This window comes from Coregonus clupeaformis, chromosome 8 (assembly GCF_020615455.1).
Source record: "Coregonus clupeaformis isolate EN_2021a chromosome 8, ASM2061545v1, whole genome shotgun sequence".
Taxonomy (NCBI): Eukaryota; Metazoa; Chordata; class Actinopteri; order Salmoniformes; family Salmonidae; genus Coregonus; species Coregonus clupeaformis.
Genome location: NC_059199.1, coordinates 54,755,185 through 54,775,851, shown reverse-complemented (window position 1 = coordinate 54,775,851; position 20,667 = coordinate 54,755,185). Strand labels below are relative to the sequence as shown.

Here is a 20,667-nt window from a genome sequence, read left to right as displayed (position 1 = left end):
AAGGTAGTTTATTTGATAGCCTAGTAAGCCTAGAAGTTGCAGTAATATATATGGCCTAGATAAACAATTGTGGTAGTCTGTGCCACTGTGTTTGGGGTATCCCCCTGTGTTTGTTGTTTGCACTTTGCAGAATGTGGTAGTGACTTCTTCACCTTTTCTCAGCTGTGGAGAGATGGGGCTGGATCAACACAGTTAGAGAGAGGTCAGACACTTCACACAGATACTTATCTATTGAGATGCTAAGACAAACACACATGCACGCACACACTCAAGCGTGATTGCACACGCGCACACATGCACACACACACAAACCAGACACATGCACTATTTACACACCACATACAGAGAACACACACACACATACGACAGAAATTTCCTGTACTCTTTTCACACAAGATAGCTGGTTTGATCCCGGGCTGTATGACAACCGGCTGTGATCGGGAGTCCCATAGGGCGGCACACAATTGGCCCAGCGAAGTCTTTGGGTACCTGCAAGCATCTGCTAGCATGCTAGCAGATACCCATAGAGTTCCAGTCATTGTGCTAACGCTAGTTAGCAATTGCGCATAGCGCACGTTAGCAACTTCTTTCAAACTGCATGCGGAGACATACAAATGGTATTGCCGAGTTCATCTGACTCTGGGGGTGTATCCCTTTAACCACTCTCCTGCATTCTTACACCAACACACTGTCACACAGACCTATGCCCAGTTTGTCGTCAACATACTGTAGAGGCCTGCAGACAAACCAGAACACATACCGATAACCTTAGTTATAAAAGGGAAATTGCCTATAATGTAATGTAAATTAACACGAACGCACACACAGACACACACACAGACAGACACACACACACACACACACACACACACACACACACACACACACACACACACACACACACACACACACACACACACACACACACACACACACACACACACAACACACTCAAATATGGGAAAATAATCAAACAAGGTGTATCTCAGGGGCGTTGGGTATGGCAGGACCAAAACATTTTAAGTATGCAAAAAATAAGTTGACTAAAATCATTCCAATCTCGATTAAAATGCAATGGCTGTTTAGCGTAATGTGAGCTGGCTTTAGGACCATGCGGAGCACCGTTCGGAGAGCAGCTGCCAGCCTGCAGCCTTTTCTCTCACTTTTAGAAAGCAGAGCCAGTGCCTGTTTGCTTTGCCAGTACGGCCATTTAGGCAGTGCGCCGATTGCTTTGAATTTGATGTCGGCAAATGAACAACCGCTTTGTAAACCTTGTGGTAAACTGATAAATAGGGGTTAATTTAATTGGGAATTCAGATTTTAGCAGAGATGCAGAGAAAAATACACTACATGGCCAACATCTCATTCCAAAATCATGGGCATTAATATGGAGTTGGTCCCCCCATTGCTTCTATAACAGCCTCCTCTCTTCTGGGAAGGCTTTCCACTAGATGTTGGAACATTGCTGCAGGGACTTGCTTCCATTCAGCCACAAGAGCATTAGTGAGGTTGGGCACTGATGTTGGGCGATTAGGCCTGGCTCGCAGTCGTTCCAATTCATCCCAAAGGTGTTCGATGGGGTTGAGATTAGGGCTATGTGCAGGCCTGTCAAGTTCTTCCACACCAATCTCGACAAACCATTTCTGTATGGACCTCGCTTTGTGCACGGGGGCATTGTCATGCTGAAACAGGAAAGGGCCTTCCCCAAACTGTTGCCACAAAGTTGGAAGCACAGAATCGTCTAGAACGTCATTGTATGCTGTAGTGTAAAATATTTCCCTTCACTGGAACTAAGGGGCCTAAGCCGAACCATGAGAAACAGCCCTAGACCCTTATTCCTCCTCCACCAAACTTTACAGTTGGCACTATGCATTGGGGCAAGTAGTGTTCTCCTGGCATCCACCAAACCCGGATTCATCCGTTGGATTGCCAGATGGTGAAGTGTGATTCATCATTCCAGAGAATGCGTTTCCACTGCTCCAGAGTCCAATGGCGGCGAGCTTTACACCACCCCAGCCGACGCTTGGCATTGCGGATGGTAATCTTAGGCTTGTGTGTGGCTCCTCGGCCATGGAAATCCATTTCATGAAGCTCCCAATGAATAGTTATCGTGCTGATGTTGCTTCCAGAGGCAGTTTGGAACTCGGTAGTGAGTGTTGCAACTGAGGATAGACGATTTTTACACGCTACGCACTTTAGCACTCGGCGGTCCCATTCTGTGAGCTTGTGTGGCCTACCACTTCGCAGCTGAGCCGTTGTTGCTCCTAGACGTTTCCACTTCACAATAACAGCACTTACAGTTGACCGGGGCAGCTCTAGCAGGGCAGACATTTTACAAACTGACTTGTTGGAAAGGTGACATCCTATGACAGTGCCACGTTGAAAGTCACTGAGCTCTTCAGTAATGGCCATTCCACTGCCAATGTTTGTCTATGGAGACTGCATGGCTGTGTGCTCAATTTTATACACCTGTCAACAACGGGTGTGGCTGAAATAGCCGAATCCACACATTTCTCCACATACTTTTTGCCATGTAGTGTATTTTGTTTCTTTAAAAAAATAAGCACCAGTCAGGAGGATGCAGCCATTTCAATAGGTATGCTTAGATAAGCAGAAACATTTACATGTTTTTGACATAGAATTAAGCATAATGATTATGGCTCTAGATTGCAGGAAAAAGCTGTTTCAAATGCAAAATTCTCCAACTTAAAGTCGGGGGGCCTAGCCCCTCTCCTGGTCACCCCCAAGCCATCCTCAAGTACTTTGTGCCCCCTCAGATTTTTGGGGTGCATGGATACAATTCTTCAATATTCTCCAAATGTTTCCCTTCCCTGGCAAATAATGCAGACAGACAAATGAAACACATTATGAGGAACATCTCTGAATGCAGCGCCATCAGAGAAAATGTGACTACCCAAAATACATAGGTTTGACAAGGTGACGTGTAGATTAAAAAGGCCTGTAGCTCAGTTGGTAGAGCATGGCACTTGCAACGCCAGGGTTGTGGGTTCGTTTCCCATGGGGGGCCAGTATGTAAAATGTATGCACTCACTAACTGTATGTCGCTCTGGATAAGAGCGTCTGCTAAATGACTAAAATGTATATTTTCCTTTTCTTGACAAAAACTGGATGAATCAATGTTTTTTCCACATCATTATTAAAAAATTTTTCTATGTGATGACGTTGAATCAATGTGGAAAACTGATTGGATTTGCAAAAAGTCATCAATGTAAGGGAATTTCTTTTTTTCTTTATTTTTAACCTAAATCCAATGACAGGGTGACATTTTTCGTTGAATTCATGTTAGTTGACAACTTAACCAAATGTAAATCAAAACTAGATGTTGAACTGATGTCTGTGCCCAGTGGGGATGTTTCAAGTGAGAATTAGGCAGGTCTGAAGCCAAAAAATAAAATACATTATTGTCTACTTCACCCATATTTTCTTCTCTTTTTGCAAAAAAAGTAGTGTGTAGTTCCAGTAGTTAGCTACAGCGCTACATGGCAAAAACATAATTAATTACTGAAAACACTACCTAGATTTGAATTGAGCTCAACTACCACCAAGCTACTACAAAATGTAGTTAAATTACTAGTTGAACTACATGTAGTTCACTACTCCCCAACACTGGCCCTGATGTTCATTTGCATAACTGCAATGACAACTCAAAACGTGTTTATATCTCTGTCTATCTGAGGGCAAGAGCCCACAGGAAGTGGTGGTGCTGGGAGGCACCAGAAAGGGAGATGTGGGTTGGGGACATGCAATACTTCCTTATGTAGCAATAAAATAATTCAAGCTACTGAAACTCATTAAAACTTCAGCTACTGTAGATCTTTTGCTGCATTTCCTTTGCATATGGTCAGTGTTAAGATTTTTTCAGGCAGGGAATGTGAAAAAAAACACTTCAAACTTGATCGAGATTTACAAAACAAACATTCTAAATACATTTCATGATGTTACAATATTTTGCCAACTCAAAATAACTGTTTATAAAAGAGCTTACTCGTTGTGTCATCATTCAGGAGCATTAACATATAATATGCACTACATTCATGGGATTTACATTTAGCATCAGTTATTGATGTCTTCCCATTTGTCACAAATTATGTTTTAGTTTAATTATAATAATGTTTTAGTCAAATTATAATGTTTTAGTCTTAACACCATCTGAAGTTACTCCCATCTTATCATTCTGCATTTCCTGTGGATGTGGATACGTGTGAAATCTACCATATCAGTTTGTTCAGTGGCTACATCTCACGCCGTATGTACCAGTGAATTTGTCACTGTTCGTCTTGCACATTTGCAACATACACTGCTCAAAAAAATAAAGGGAACACTTAAATAACACAATGTAACTCCAAGTCAATCACACTTCTGTGAAATCAAACTGTCCACTTAGGAAGCAACACTGATTGATAATACATTTCACATGCTGTTGTGCAAATGGAATAGACAACAGGTGGAAATTATAGGCAATTAGCAAGACACCCCCCAAAAAAGGACTGGTTTTGCAGATGGTGACCACAGACCACTTCTCAGTTCCTATGCTTCCTGGCTGATGTTTTGGTCACTTTTGAATGCTGGCGGTGCTTTGTGCTTTCACTCTAGTGGTAGCATGAGACGGAGTCTACAACCCACACAAGTGGCTCAGGTAGTGCAGCTCATCCAGGATGGCACATCAATGCGAGCTGTGGCAAGAAGGTTTGCTGTGTCTGTCAGCGTAGTGTCCAGAGCATGGAGGCGCTACCAGGAGACAGGCCAGTACATCAGGAGACGTGGAGGAGGCCGTAGGAGGGCAACAACCCAGCAGCAGGACTGCTACCTCCGCCTTTGTGCAAGGAGGAGGAGGAGGAGCACTGCCAGAGCCCTGCAAAATGACCTCCAGCAGGCCACAAATGTGCATTTGTCTGCTCAAACGGTCAGAAACAGACTCCATGAGGGTGGTATGAGGGCCCGACGTCCATAGGTGGGGGTTGTGCTTACAGCCCAACACCGTGCAGGACGTTTGGCATTTGCCAGAGAACACCAAGATTGGCAAATTCTCCACTGGCGCCATGTGCTCTTCACAGATGAAAGCAGGTTCACACTGAGCACATGTGACAGACGTGACAGAGTCTGGAGACGCCGTGGAGAACGTTCTGCTGCCTGCAACATCCTCCAGCATAACCAGTTTGGCGGTGGGTCAGTCAAGGTGTGGGGTGGCATTTCTTTGGGGGGCCGCACAGCCCTCCATGTGCTCGCCAGAGGTAGCCTGACTGCCATTAGGTACCGAGATGAGATCCTCAGCCCTTGTGAGACCATATGCTGGTGCGGTTGGCCCTGGGTTCCTCCTAATGCAAGACAATGATAGACCTCATGTGGCTGGAGTGTGTCAGCAGTTCCTGCAAGAGGAAGGCATTGATGCTATGGACTGGCCCGCCCGTTCCCCAGACTTGAATCCAATTGAGCACATCTGGGACATCATGTCTCGCTCCATCCACCAACGCCACGTTGCACCACAGACTGTCCAGGAGTTGGCGGATGCTTTAGTCCAGGTCTGAGAGGAGATCCCTCAGGAGACCATCCGCCACCTCATCAGGAGCATGCCCAGGCGTTGTAGGGAGGTCATACAGGCATGTGGAGGCCACACACACTACTGAGCCTCATTTTGACTTGTTTTAAGGACATTACATCAAAGTTGGATCAGCCTGTAGTGTGGTTTTCCACTTTAATTTTGAGGGTGACTCCAAATCCAGACCTCCATGGGTTGATAAATTTGATTTCCATTGATAATTTTTGTGTGATTTTATTGTCAGCACATTCAACTATGTAAAGAAAAAAGTATTTAATAAGATTATTTCATTCATTCAGATCTAGGATGTGTTATTTTAGTGTTCCCTTAATTTTTTTGAGCAGTGTATAAAAAATATATTTTCAGGGTAGCTCAACTCCAGCAGTCCAGTCCATGGAAGCCATGTTTCCTTGTTGAGATTAAATTGGTACATGTGCATTTGCACTGAGTGCCATCTTAGAGCAACAGCAATGAGCAAACAGTCGGTGGTTGTGTTTGATTAATGTTTATTGAAAAAGTATGGATTTCAGCAAACAAAGAAAAGCACGAAACTACAGAGGACAAACATAGATACAAGGTAAGAGTTTCATAATTGTCACGATCGTTTACGGACGAGATGGACCAAGGCGCAGCGTGATATGCATTCATATTTATTAACGAATAAACACACGACAAAAACAACAAACGAAACGTGAAGTCCAAGGTAGACAAATAACATACCTCACACGGAACAAGATCCCACACCCCACTAGTGCCAACAGGCTACCTAAGTATGGTCCCCAATCAGAGACAACGAGCTACAGCTGCCTCTGATTGGGAACCACCCTGGCCAACATAGATCTAAACGATCTAGAAACTAACATAGATAAACCCAACACAGAAAATACACACCCTGACTCAACCAATACAAGTCCCTAGAGTCAGGGCGTGACAATAATTTAAATTTTTTGAAGCATTGACCTTGGGCGAATCGATGTAGTCGGTGCTGAATTACACAAAGCCTGGTCTCTGTCTGCCCCACTCCGTTGGTGTATTTCATCAGAAACTTCCTTCACCAAGGAGTGGAGTTTAGTTAGCTACTCTTCATCAACCAATCAATGTCAGTAAAAGTCTGAAAAGTTGACAAAACAGGTTTCTCAAGGCAAAGACCCCGCAGGAATCAGTGGATCCTGACACCATTTGGCCTGCAGAAACCTGGAACTGCATCATTTAGCCTCGTGTAACTTCTGCAAACGTCGCTAACCGATGCAGTTCTGCAGACGAGGCTTCATTGGATGAAAGTACAATATGAGAATCATCTGCCTGTGGATCCTTTTATAAATACATCATTGTCATAAAGATTGTACATTTTAGCTATATTTAATGTTTTCTAGGTATTGACAGGTCCTCTGGATCCCCTCAGAGCTGTGACTGACTACAGGGAACATCCATAATGCCCAAATGTTAGACTCTGTCTAATGTTCAAGAAACTGTTCCGCCCTTGATGGAACGTCCTTTAAGTATTGACTGGTCCTCTGGATCCCCTGTTGTTCCCCTCAGAGCTGTTCTGACTGTTGAGTGGGAACATCTTTCTGTCAGAATCCTTATCCACCTTCCTCCTGAACGTCTCTGTTGTGAAGTAGTAGGCCAGTGGGTCCAACATGGCATTCAGACAGGCCACCATTAGGCTGCAATAATAATAATAATAATAATAATAAGCCTAATGATAATAATGATAATAATACATTTGTAAAGCTTTTTAATAACAAAAGTGCATAAAGTGCATAAAAAAATAACAAGTAATATTCATCAAAATATAACAGACAAGAAATGTACTAAATAAGTAGATACAGTAAACCTAAAGCTACTTACCTATAGTGGTATGCTGCCAGAAGGGGGCATGTTATCGCCTCCCTATGGACATAGAGGAGGGCCAGAGTCCCATGGTAGGGCAGGAAACAGGTGAGGAATATCACCAGGCTGATGGTGATCATCCTCTGAATCTTCCCAGAGTCGATTAAGTCTGTTTGGGCTATGGAGCTCCTTGTGATGGCCCGGATCAATGCCCAGGAACAGACTAACATCACCACCAAGGGGATGCCGAAGCCGACGGTTAAAGTTGAGGCGACCGCCATGGGCTGAATGGCGTAGACTGGGAGGTTCCCGAAACAATTGACCTCCTGGATGTCATTGGATGCCTCTCTAAAGAGAGAGGGAGAGAGAGGGAGAGAAAGAGAGAGAAAAAAGGGTACAGATAGGGAGAGAGAGAGAGAGAGAGAGAGAGAGAGAGAGAATATCAGAGGATATAGGAATTAAAACAGTGTTAGGACTGACATGATGTTATAGGGCCAGGAGTTCTCTCTGACCAGGGCCTGTATTCATAAAGTGTCTCAGAGCAGAAGTGCTGAACTAGGATCAGCCCCCCATACATCAGCACTCATGTTAACCTGACCAGGAAAAACTCTTGGCCCTAGTTGTTTCCTATACCTGCGTTTGGAGATGTAGATGGGGAGGCTGGCGCCGGCGGTGAGCAGCCACACCCCAAGGCAGACCAGCGGAGCTTTCTTACGCCCCTCCTGGACCCAGGACGACATGGGTAGGCACACGGCCATGCAGCGGTCGAAACACATGCAGGTGAGGAGGAATATGCTGCCATACATGTTGGCCAGAAGAACCAGGCCCATCCCTGGAATGAATTAATGAATGAAGAAGAAGAAGAAGAAGAAGAATTTACTTGACTAAATTGACACATTATAGACCCCAACCCTGTTAACAACACCGAGCCAGCCATTACCTTCACACAAGATCTGAGGTAACCTGGACAAGCCCAGATGGTAGTAGATTCTCAGGGGCAGAGTGAGGACCAGGAGGAGGTCTGCGATGGCCAGGTTTGTCATGTAGACAGTGGTGTGGGACCGCAACTTGGTATAGCAGAAGAAGACTACCAGGGCTGTAAGGTTGAACATTGAAAATGAAAACAAAGCTTCAATTGCAACTTAAGTGAGTGCTGGGGTCGTATTGTTACAGGCTTTGGTTTTTCATTTACATTTCAAGGTTGGACTTTAGCACGTTAGGACGTTAGCATGTGGGGTGCACCGATTGGTGTCACCACGTTAGTCAGTATGTGTTACACCTGTGCAGGCTTGTCCATCATGTTAGTCGGAATGTGTTTCACCTGTGCTGGCCCAGGTGCTATTTAAGAGTGGCTGGCCAGTGCTCCAGTTGGTCTGGATAATAATAGATAGATGCGGAGGGTTAACGCCTTTAGTTGGCTCTCCCTATTTTTCTTTCTAGACAAACAATCCTCTGAAAAAAAGTGTTGATAGGGGACAGAATGCGGTCGGACCATCAAATAATTGGCATATACATTAGTCTTACAGAATTTCCATGTGGGAGAGGATATTGGACATTTAATCAAAGCCTATTGGATGATAACTTGTTTTTAACCAGGACAGAAGATTTTATAACTGACGTTTTCCAACATAACATAGGTACAGCAAATCCTCTTATTGTATGGGACACTTTTAAATGTGCCATTAGAGGCCATGCAATTTAAAACTCATCTTTAAAACAAAAGCAATTTAGGTCAAAAGAGTTCATATTAACGAAGGAAATAGAAGGACTAACAGTACAGATAGATAGCAAATAAAACGGTACCATAGAGGCACAGAATAAGTTAGAGGAAAAACAAAAAGAAATGGAGGAACTTATTCAAGAAAGATCAAATGTAATATATTATAAAATAAAGTGAACTGGATGGAATATGGGGAAAAATGCAACAAATTATTTTTAAATCTTCAACATAGAAATGCCACCAAAAAGAATGTACTAAAACTTGTTACAAATGACGGAGTCACCCATGATTCACCAAACAATATTTTGAAAGAGGAAGCAAAGTACTTTAAGCATGTTTTCGTATCAGTCTCCTCCATCTCCACTAACCAAAGTTAATTGTATGGAGTTTTTTCTATTAATAATGTAAAATTAACAGCTGTACAGAAAGACTCATGTGAAGGCCAAATTACAGAGGAGGAACTTCTTGATGCAATTAAAGCCTTTAAGTCGGTGAAAACTCCAGGGCTGGATGGCATACCAGTTGAGGTATACCAAACCTATTTTGATGTACGCAGAGAACCTTTATTAGCATGTTTTAACCACTTCCATATAAATGGTAGATTATCAGATACTCAACAATATGGTCTGATTTCATTATTACTGAAACAGGACCCAAGTGGTAAATACAAAGATCCAGTCCATTAAAAAAAATGGAGGCCCCTTACACTTCAGTGTTGTGATGCAAAAATTATAGCTAAATGCATAGCGGATAGAATTAAAAAGGTATTGTCGGATATTATTCATCCTAATCAGACAGGTTCTTTACATGGTCGATATATTGGAGAAAATATAAGACAAGTACTGGAAACAATATAGCACTTTGAAAAATCTGGGACCAGGCCTGGTATTCATATAGCTGACTTTGAAAAGGCTTTTGATAAAGCATGACTCAAATGTATTAATAAATGCCTGGAATATTTCAATTTTGGAGAATCTCTTATACAATGGGTTAAAGTTATGTATAGTAGCCCTACGTGTAAAATATGAAATAATGGCTACTTCTCAGAAAGTATTAAACTGTCAAGAGGAGTAAAACAAGGTTGTCCACTATCGGCATATCTATTTATTATGGGCAACGACATTTTTGCTATTAAAATCAGATCTAACAATAATATCAAGGGACTAGAAATCCAGGGCTTAAAAACAAAGTTTTTCTTTTAAATCCACAATTTGGATCTCTCCACAGCCTCGTAGAGGATCTAGATACTTTTTCTAACCTCTCTGGATTACAACCAAATTATGATAAGTGTACTATTATATTACGTATTGGATCACTAAAAAATATAACTTTTACATTACCGTGTAGTTTACCAATAAAATGGTCTGATGGTGATGTGGAAATACTCTGCATTCATATCCAGAAATAAATGATCTCACTACAATACATTTTAATAGAAAGTTAGCAAAAATAGATAAGATCTTGCTACCATGGAAAGGAAAATGCATGTCTATTTGTGGAAAAATCACCCTGATTAACTCTTTAGTCACACTGTGAGGGAAAAAAAGTATTTGATCCCCTGCTGATTTTGTACGTTTGCCCACTGACAAAGACATGATCAGTCTATAATTTTAATGGTAGGTTTATTTGAACAAAAAAAATCCAGAAAAACCCATGGCAAAAATGTTATATATTGATTTGCATTTGAATGAGGGAAATAAGTATTTGACCCCTCTGCAAAACATGACTTAGTACTTGGTGGCAAAACCCTTGTTGGCAATCACAGAGGTCAGACGTATCTTGTAGTTGGCCACCAGGTTTGCACACATCTCAGGAGGGATTTTGTCCCACTCCTCTTTGCAGATCTTCTCCAAGTCATTAAGGTTTCGAGGCTGACGTTTGGCAACTCGAACCTTCAGCTCCCTCCACAGATTTTCTATGGGATTAAGGTCTGGAGACTGGCTAGGCCACTCCAGGACCTTAATGTGCTTCTTCTTGAGCCACTCCTTTGTTGCCTTGGCCGTGTGTTTTGGGTCATTGTCATGCTGGAATACCCATCCACGACCCATTTTCAATGCCCTGGCTGAGGGAAGGAGGTTCTCACCCAAGATTTGACGGTACATGGCCCCGTCCATCGTCCCTTTGATGCAGTGAAGTTGTCCTGTCCCCTTAGCAGAAAAACACCCCCAAAGCATAATGTTTCCACCTCCATGTTTGACGGTGGGGATGGTGTTCTTGGGGTCATAGACAGCATTCCTCCTCCTCCAAACATGGCGAGTTGAGTTGATGCCAAAGAGCTACATTTTGGTCTCATCTGACCACAGCACTTTCACCCCGTTCTCCTCTGAATCATTCAGATGTTCATTGGCAAACTTCAGACGGGCATGTATATGTGCTTTCTTGAGCAGGGGGACCTTGCGGGCGCTGCAGGATTTCAGTCCTTCACGGCGTAGTGTGTTACCAATTGTTTTCTTGGTGACTATGGTCCCAGCTGCCTTGAGATCATTGACAAGATTCTCCCGTGTAGTTCTGGGCTGATTCCTCACCGTTCTCATGATCATTGCAACTCCACGAGGTGAGATCTTGCATGGAGCCCCAGGCCGAGGGAGATTGACAGTTCTTTTGTGTTTCTTCCATTTGGGAATAATCGCACCAACTGTTGTCACCTTCTCACCAAGCTGCTTGGCGGTAGTCTTGTAGCCCATTCCAGCCTTGTGTAGGTCTACAATCTTGTCCCTGACATCCTTGGAGAGCTCTTTGGTCTTGGCCATGGTGGAGAGTTTGGAATCTGGTTGATTGATTGCTTCTGTGGACAGGTGTCTTTTATACAGGTAACAAGCTGAGATTAGGAGCACTCCCTTTAAGAGTGTGCTCCTAATCTCAGCTCGTTACCTGTATAAAAGACACCTGGGAGCCAGAAATCTTTCTGATTGAGAGGGGGTCAAATACTTATTTCCCTCATTAAAATCAATTTATAACATTTTTGACATGCGTTTTTCTGGAGTTTTTTCATGTAGTAACCCAAAAAGTGTTAAACAAATAAACAAATATTTTATATTTGAGATTCTTCAAATAGCCACCCTTTGCCTTGATGACAGCTTTGCACACGCTTGCAATTCTCTCAACCAGCTTCTTTTTTTGAACTGTGAAGCACTTACAGTGGGGAAAAAAAGTATTTAGTCAGCCACCAATTGTGCATGTTCTCCCACTTAAAAAGATGAGAGAGGCCTGTAATTTTCATCATAGGTACACGTCAACTATGACAGACAAAATGAGAAAATTTTTTCCAGAAAATCACATTGTAGGATTTTTAATGAATTTATTTGCAAATTATGGTGGAAAATAAGTATTTGGTCAATAACAAAAGTTTCTCAATACTTTGTTATATACCATTTGTTGGCAATGACACAGGTCAAACGTTTTCTGTAAGTCTTCACAAGGTTTTCACACACTGTTGCTGGTATTTTGGCCCATCCCTCCATGCAGATCTCCTCTAGAGCAGTGATGTTTTGGGGCTGTCGTTGGGCAACACGGACTTTCAACTCCCTCCAAAGATTTTCTATGGGGTTGAGAGCTGGAGACTGGCTAGGCCACTCCAGGACCTTGAAATGCTTCTTACGAAGCCACTCCTTCGTTGCCCGGGCGGTGTGTTTGGGATCATTGTCATGCTGAAAGACCCAGCCACGTTTCATCTTCAATGCCCTTGCTGATGGAAGGAGGTTTTCACTCAAAATCTCACGATACATGGCCCCATTCATTCTTTCCTTTACACGGATCAGTCGTCCTGGTCCCTTTGCAGAAAAACAGCCCCAAAGCATGATGTTTCCACCCCCATGCTTCACAGTAGGTATGGTGTTCTTTGGATGCAACTCAGCATTCTTTGTCCTCCAAACACGACGAGTTGAGTTTTTACCAAAAAGTTATATTTTGGTTTCATCTGACCATATGACTTTCTCCCAATCCTCTTCTGGATCATCCAAATGCACTCTAGCAAACTTCAGACGGGCCTGGACATGTACTGGCTTAAGCAGGGGGACACGTCTTGCACTGCAGGATTTGAGTCCCTGGCGGCGTAGTGTGTTACTGATGGTAGGCTTTGTTACTTTGGTCCCAGCTCTCTGCAGGTCATTCCCTAGGTCCCCCCGTGTGGTTCTGGGATTTTTGCTCACCGTTCTTGTGATCATTTTGACCCCACGGGGTGAGATCTTGCGTGGAGCCCCAGATCGAGGGAGATTATCAGTGGTCTTGTATGTCTTCCATTTCCTAATAATTGCTCCCACAGTTGATTTCTTCAAACCAAGCTGCTTACCTATTGCAGATTCAGTCTTCCCAGCCTGGTGCAGGTCTACAATTTTGTTTCTGGTGTCCTTTGACAGCTCTTTGGTCTTGGCCATAGTGGAGTTTGGAGTGTGACTGTTTGAGGTTGTGGACAGGTGTCTTTTATACTGATAACAAGTTCAAACAGGTGCCATTAATACAGGTAACGAGTGGAGGACAGAGGAGCCTCTTAAAGAAGAAGTTACAGGTCTGTGAGAGCCAGAAATCTTGCTTGTTTGTAGGTGACCAAATACTTATTTTCCACCATAATTTGCAAATAAATTCATAAAAAATCCTACAATGTGATTTTCGGGATTTTTTTTTTCTCAATTTGTCTGTCATAGTTGATGTGTACCTATGATGAAAATTACAGGCCTCTCTCATCTTTTTAAGTGGGAGAACTTGCACAATTGGTGGCTGACTAAATACTTTTTTTCCCCACTGTATATGGGCTGCAATTTCTGAGGCTGGTAACTCTAATGAACTTATCCTCTGCATTAGAGGTATATCTGGGTCTTCCATTCCTGTGGCGGTCCTCATGAGAGCCCGTTTCATCATAGCGCTTGATGGTTTTTGCGACTGCACTTGAAGAAACGTTCAAAGTTATTGAAATGTTCCGTATTGACTGACCTTCATGTCTTAAAGTAATGATGGACTGTCATTTCTCTTTGCTTATTTGAGCTGTTCTTGCCATAATATGGACTTGGTCTTTTACCAAATAGGGCTATCTTCTGTATACCCCCCCTACCTTGTCACAACACAACTGATTGGCTCAAACGCATTACGAAGGAAAGAAATTCCACCAACTTTTAAGAAGGCACACCTGTTAATTGAAATGCAATGCAGGTGACTACCTCATGAAGCTGGTTGAGAGAATGCCAAGAGTGTGCAAAGCTGAGACCTGAAAATAGCTGTGCAGCAACGCTCCCCATCCAACCTGACAGAGCTTGAGAGGATCTGCAGAGACAAATGGGAGAAACTCCCCAAATACAGGTTTGCCAAGCTTGTAGCGTCATACCCAAGAAGACTCGAGGCTGTAATCGCTGCCAAAGTTGCTTCAACAAAGTACTGAGTAATTGGTCTGACTACTTATGTAAATGTGATATTTTCATTTTTTATTTTTAATACATTTGCAAAAAAATCCAAAAACCTGTTTTTGCTTTGTCATTATGGGGTATTGCGTGTAGATTGATGAGGACAAAAAACAATTTAATCAATTTCAGAATAAGGCTGTAACAAAATGTGGAAAAAGTCAAGGGGTCTGAATATTTTCCAAATGCACTGTATCAAGTGTCTCAGAGAAGGAGGGCTGATTAAGGATCCGTTTTGCCTTTCAGTGTCACGGTCGTCGAAGAAGGAGGACCAACGCGCAGCGTTATTTGCAAACATACTTATTTATTTAATGATTCCAACACGAACAAAACAACAAACGATAATGTGAAGTCCTTGGTTAACAAACATAAACCAACACGGAACAAGATCCCACAACTCATTGTGGGAAACAGGCTGACTAAGTATGGTTCCCAATCAGAGACAACAAGCAACAGCTGATTCACGTTGCCTCTGATTGAGAACCACACCGGCCAACATAGAAACACAAATGACTAGAATGAGAACATAGAACAACACACATAAACTCTACACACCCTGGCTCAACATATTAGAGTCCCCAGAGCCAGGGTGTGACAGTACCCCCCAAAGGCGCGGACTGCGACCGCGCCAAACATAACCGAACAGGGGAGGGCTGGGTGGGCATTCCTCCTCGGAGGCGGATCCGGCTCCGGGCATGACCACCACCCCTCAACTATCCCCCCGTAGCACCCCTGGTCCGGTCTGGCCCCGCTGGCTGGAGCTGGACTGGACATCGGTGGAGTGGATTGCTTGGACTCCGATGTGGAGCAGCTGACCGGTACCTGACCAGGTACCGGTGACCCAGGCACGGGTTGTGCCGGACTGACGATGCGCACCACAGGCTTGGTGCGGGGAGCAGGACTGGGCCGGACTGGGCTGACGATGCGCACCCCTGGCTTGGTGCGTGGAGCAGGAACGGGCCGGACCGGGCTGACGACGCGCACCATTGGCTTGGTGCGGGGAGCAGGAACAGGCCGGACCGGGCTGACGACGCGCACCATTGGCTTGGTGCGGGGAGCAGGAACGGGCCGGACCGGGCTGACGATGCGCACCCCTGGCTTGGTGCGTGGAGCAGGAACGGGCCGGACCGGGCTGACGACGCGCACCATTGGCTTGGTGCGGGGAGCAGGAACAGGCCGGACCGGGCTGACGACGCGCACCATTGGCTTGGTGCGGGGAACAGGAACGGGCCGGACCGGGCTGACGACGTGCACCCCTGGCTTGGTGCGTGGAGCTGGAACAGGCCGGGCCGGGCTGGCGACGCACACCATAGGCTTGGTGCGGGGAGCAGGAACGGGCCGGACCGGGCTGACGACGCGCACCATTGGCTTGGTGCGGGGAGCAGGAACGGGCCGGACCGGGCTGACGATGCGCACCCCTGGCTTGATGCGTGGAGCAGGAACGGGCCGGACCGGGCTGACGACGCGCACCATTGGCTTGGTGCGGGGAGCAGGAACAGGCCGGACCGGGCTGACGACGCGCACCGTAGGCTTGGTGCGAGTGGCAGGAACAGGCCGGGCCGGGCTGGCGACGCGCACCGTAGGCTTGGTGCGAGTGGCAGGAACGGGCCGGACCGGGCTGGCGACGCACATCATAGGCTTGGTGCGGGGAGCAGGAACAGGCCGGGCCGGGCTGGGAACACGCACTACTAACTTAGTGCGGGGAGCAGGAACGGGTCGGGCCGGACTGGGAACACGCACTACTAACTTAGTGCGGGGAGCAGGAACGGGTCGGGCCGACTGGGAACACGCACTACTAACTTAGTGCGGGGAGCAGGAACGGGTCGGGCCGGACTGGGAACACGCACTACTAACTTAGTGCGGGGAGCAGGAACGGGTCGGGCCGGACTGGGAACACGCACTACTAACTTTGTGCGGGGAGCAGGAACGGGTCGGGCCGGACTGGGAACACGCACTACTAACTTAGTGCGGGGAGCAGTAACGAGCCGGACCGGACTGGTGACACACACCACTTGCTTGGTGTGAGGAGCGGGACTGGGTTTCTTCATAACCCTCCGCTCCCTCAGCTGCCTACTCAGTTCCTCTCGTCTTGCCTCTAGTCTCTCCTTCTCCCTTCTAGCATCCAGTAGCTCCTCCCTCTGACCCACTAACTCCTGCTCTCTCCTTACCAATAGCCCCCTTAACCTGGTGGCCTCCTCTCCTAACCTCCCAATACGCCCTGTGGCTGCCTCCTGCTGCCCCGTCGCCCATGCCGTGTGCCCCCCCCTAAAAAAATTTGGGGGTTGCCTCTCGTCCATCCGACGACGACACTGTTGACGCCGTTGCTCCTCTCTCCGGCGCGCCTCCACCGTCTCCTCCCACGGACGGCGATCCATCCCGGCCTGGATTTCCTCCCAGGTCCAGGACCCCTGCCCGTCCAATATCTGCTCCCACGTCCAGGCTGTCTGCTCCTGGGCACGCTGCTTGGTCCTATATTGGTGGGATCTTCTGTCACGGTCGTCGAAGGAGGAGGACCAACGCGCAGCGTTATTTGCAAACATACTTATTTATTTAATGATTCCAACACGAACAAAACAACAAACGATAACGTGAAGTCCTTGGTTAACAAACATAAACCAACACGGAACAAGATCCCACAACACATTGTGGGAAACAGGCTGACTAAGTATGGTTCCCAATCAGAGACAACAAGCAACAGCTGATTCACGTTGCCTCTGATTGAGAACCACACTGGCCAACATAGAAACACAAATGACTAGAATGAGAACATAGAACAACACACATCGACTCTACACACCCTGGCTCAACATATTAGAGTCCCCAGAGCCAGGGTGTGACATTCAGATCACAATGAATAAGATTACATGGATGGGGAGGGCCTGATCCTACAGTAGATCTATTCTGAGACGCTTGATACATATGGCCTGAGGAGGCTTCATTTTTGATGTGATAGATTGTTGGCTCCAAGCACCCTTTTATTTCTTTATGTAAGAGGGTAAGAGTTGAGTATGCTCTCTCCCTGTACCTGTGACGTTGAGGAAGAGGCCGACGGTGAAGACAATGGCATAGACCCCCACGAAAATAAGGTTACTCTGGGGCTCGGTGCAGTTATGGGTGGTGTTGATGGTCATCGTTACCTTGTCTTTGGTGGTGCTGTTCTGCAGAGGGGGAGAGCAAAAGAGAGCAAGAGAGCAAGTGCGAGAGAGCGAGAATGTCAGTTACATGTGGACATGGGTAGTTTCCTTCTAAATTCTATGTGAATTCTGTTGTGTTGTCTACCTGTCAGGAGGAGGACAGGAAAGAGAGGCGAGGCAGATAGAGAGAGAGATAGATAGATTGATAGACAGAGAACAAGATCAAACTGTTCCCTTTGAAGTACCTCTACCACAACCCCCACCCTTTCCTCTGAAGACTCTGTAGTCCCCTCTTAACTAGTTATTTTTTTGGGTGTTTGTGTGTGTGCTAGAGAGGTGGTTGGTGTCGAAACTAATACAATTAGGTGTTTCGTAAGAATCACGCCACAGCAGAGAGTGTGAAAGTCTGCTCTATCATTCTCCCTCTTCTAAGTATTTCGATTTCCTATTTCTCCCTTCATCTCCCTCTGTGTACTGGTCTTTTACAGAGTTATTGTGAAAGAGGCTCCATTTCCCCAACAGTCTGTCTGTGTATTTTTTTGACTGTCTCATTTGTATCCCCAGAGGGGTATCCTACGAAGCAAGCTAGATCTACTCAGGGTTTTCTAAAGCTAACCAGCTTCAGTTAGCGTCACATTCCAGCTCAGGCTTCATCTATACTATGACGGTTTTATTTCTCGAACGCCTGCCGCTGTTTCACTGCAAGGACAGGTGGGTAACCTGTATGAGTGTGAGGTGTGAAATGGAAATATATTTTTGGTATATACCTACTCCTCCTGAGGCACCCTCGGAGAGTGGGGTCACGGCCAGGGATCAAAATGAAAGAAAGGTTATCTTGCAAATTCAGCAAGTTATGGTGTGAAATAGGCTTTTAGAAGTGCCATCTTTATTTGATTACTTATCTTTAATGCCGTCTTTGGTGTAGTTTGGTGTGCTCATCAATCAACAATAACCGTTTTCCCCACTCCTATTTATATTTATTTTTGAATTACGTCATACAAGTGTTACATTGCGTGAAGTTTAAAATGCATTCTGTCATTATTAAATGTTTAATGTGATATATTTTAACATGACTGTTTTTATACACAAAAAAACATTTGATTAATAAAATATTAATTCAGTTGTCTCCTTCAAAGGAAGGGGTAAAGGGATGGAATCTGATTTCACGCACATCTATTTTCACTGTTGTTGTCTTGTATACAAAGTCTAACTGCCAAGATTATGAAATCAGGATACTGAACAGCCAGTCAGTCAGGGAGGAAGTCATTTTTTAACGCTGTAAAGATTTCCCCCTGACAGATACAATGCCATATACACTGAGTGTACAAAACATTATGAACATCTCTTTCCATGCCACAGACTGATCCCTTATTGATGTCACTTGTTAAATCCACGTAACCAGTGTAGATGAAGAGGAGGATTAAAGAATGATTTTTAAGCCTTGAGATAATTGAGACATGGATTGTGTATGTGTGCCATTCAGAGGGTGATTGGGCAAGAGTTATATTTTTACAGGGACAGTGCACATTAATCAATGTTTCAGCCAGTCGGCTAAATTTCAACCGCAGTCCCTGGGCAGGTTATTAAAAACAATTACAATAACAATACAGCCAAACAATTAGCAGTGAGCACATGCAGAGAGGCATAGGACAAGCAACACGTAGCACGCAGACAGAGCAATAGCAGAAAAAGCAACAAAACAAAATACATAAAAGCAACAAAAGATTTAAGTGCCTTTGAACGGGGTACGGTAGTAGGTGCCAGGCGCACCAGTTTGTGTCAAGAACTGCAGCAAACTTGACACAACTGTGGGAAGCATTGGAGTCCACATGGGCCAGCATCCCTGTGGTACGCTTTCAACACCTTGTAGAATCCATGCCCTGACAAATTGAGGCTGTTCTGAGGGCAACTCACTATTAGAAAGGTGTTCTTAATGTTTTGTACACTCAGTGTAATATTCAAATTGGTTATTGCATTTACCAAAGAGGAACAAAAATATGTTTTATCCACATTCTTACTACAGTGAAAGCTAATGCCTTTATTAATGTCTCATAAAGTCACGGAGACTGTAAAGGCTGTGTTTCCCCATGCAATAAAAGCATGATCAGACATTACATGACTGCTATAGCATCGCAAAACAGTTGAGAAATGTATCTCGGTTGATGTGTTATGTCTCCTGGTATGTATATTTTCTGAAAATCGATTGAATTCCTTTGTAGCCAAGATGTAATTGTTTTCTATGGTCTAGATCAGGGTTCCCCAACTGACGACCCCGGGGCGAATTTGGCCCGCGGGTGGTTTTATTTGTCCCCCCAAGTTTTCTGAGTAGCCATGATTAGCTGTTCAGGAGTCTTATGGCTTGGGGGTAGAAGCTGTTAAGAAACCTTTTGGACCAGACTTGGCGCTCCGGTATCGCTTGCCGTGCGGTAGCAGAGAGAACAGTTTATGACCGCCTGGTATAGAGTTACTTCAATCTCCATTGCAATGGTATCTGTAACTGTAGAGAATAAAGCAAAGATGGTACTCTGTGTGAAGCAACCGTTGAGATGTTTCTCTCTCAAGTCATTTCATTTTTTCCCCCTGACTTTTTCCTCTTTCTCTCTTTCTCTCATCACCTATACTGTAATGTAAATACAAACACACACACACACCCACACAGATGAAGTCATCATTCAACCTCATCTGCAATTATTGATGTAGTTACAAAGTATCATTGATGTTTGGAAGCATACAGTACCAGTGTGGAGTGAGTATGATGTTGGTACACACAGAGACTAGAGTCATACACAGCTAATAGTGATTGCATGGAATGGAACTCACCTGTTTGATGATTCTGTGAGTTGGAGATTCTAAGTTCTTGAGGTCTAAATAGCAGTCCCTTGGTTCCTCTGTCTTATCTCTCTGAACTACAGACAAGATATGTGTCTCTGTTCTGATCAGGAAATGCGAATCATCAGTCTGCAAAGAAGGAGTAGCCCTCTCTCAATCTCTCTTCTCGTTTTCTCTCTCCATCACTCTCTCTTCTTTTTTTCTCAA

General features: G+C 44.8%; 1 protein-coding gene across 2 annotated transcripts; it reads right to left on the bottom strand.

Annotated features, from left to right (window-relative positions):
• Positions 1-6,429: 6,429 nt before the first annotated feature.
• Positions 6,430-20,586, bottom strand: LOC121572741 (lysophosphatidic acid receptor 6-like). Of its 2 annotated transcripts, XM_045222398.1 has the most exons (6): positions 20,452-20,586; positions 17,523-17,655; positions 8,331-8,486; positions 8,024-8,222; positions 7,409-7,738; positions 6,430-7,224 (listed from the first exon to the last, which is right to left on the bottom strand). In XM_045222398.1, the coding sequence occupies exons 2-6, from the start codon at positions 17,626-17,628 to the stop codon at positions 7,053-7,055; spliced, it is 963 nt and encodes a 320-aa protein (XP_045078333.1). In that variant the 5' UTR covers positions 17,629-17,655; positions 20,452-20,586; the 3' UTR covers positions 6,430-7,052. The 2 variants fall into 2 exon arrangements, with proteins under 2 accessions (XP_045078333.1, XP_045078334.1); XM_045222399.1 differs by lacking the exon at positions 17,523-17,655.
• Positions 20,587-20,667: the final 81 nt, after the last annotated feature.

Bases quoted from the DNA above. Each gene is read 5' to 3' on its own strand.
- LOC121572741 (XM_045222398.1), bottom strand. From the start codon at position 17,628: ATGACCATCAACACCACCCATAACTGCACCGAGCCCCAGAGTAACCTT. The intron at 8,487-17,522 runs GTACAGGGAGAG...TCAACCTTACAG, and splicing joins CCTCTTCCTCAACGTCACAG to CCCTGGTAGTCTTCTTCTGC. The intron at 8,223-8,330 runs GTAATGGCTGGC...AATTCATTCCAG, and splicing joins ACCTCAGATCTTGTGTGAAG to GGATGGGCCTGGTTCTTCTG.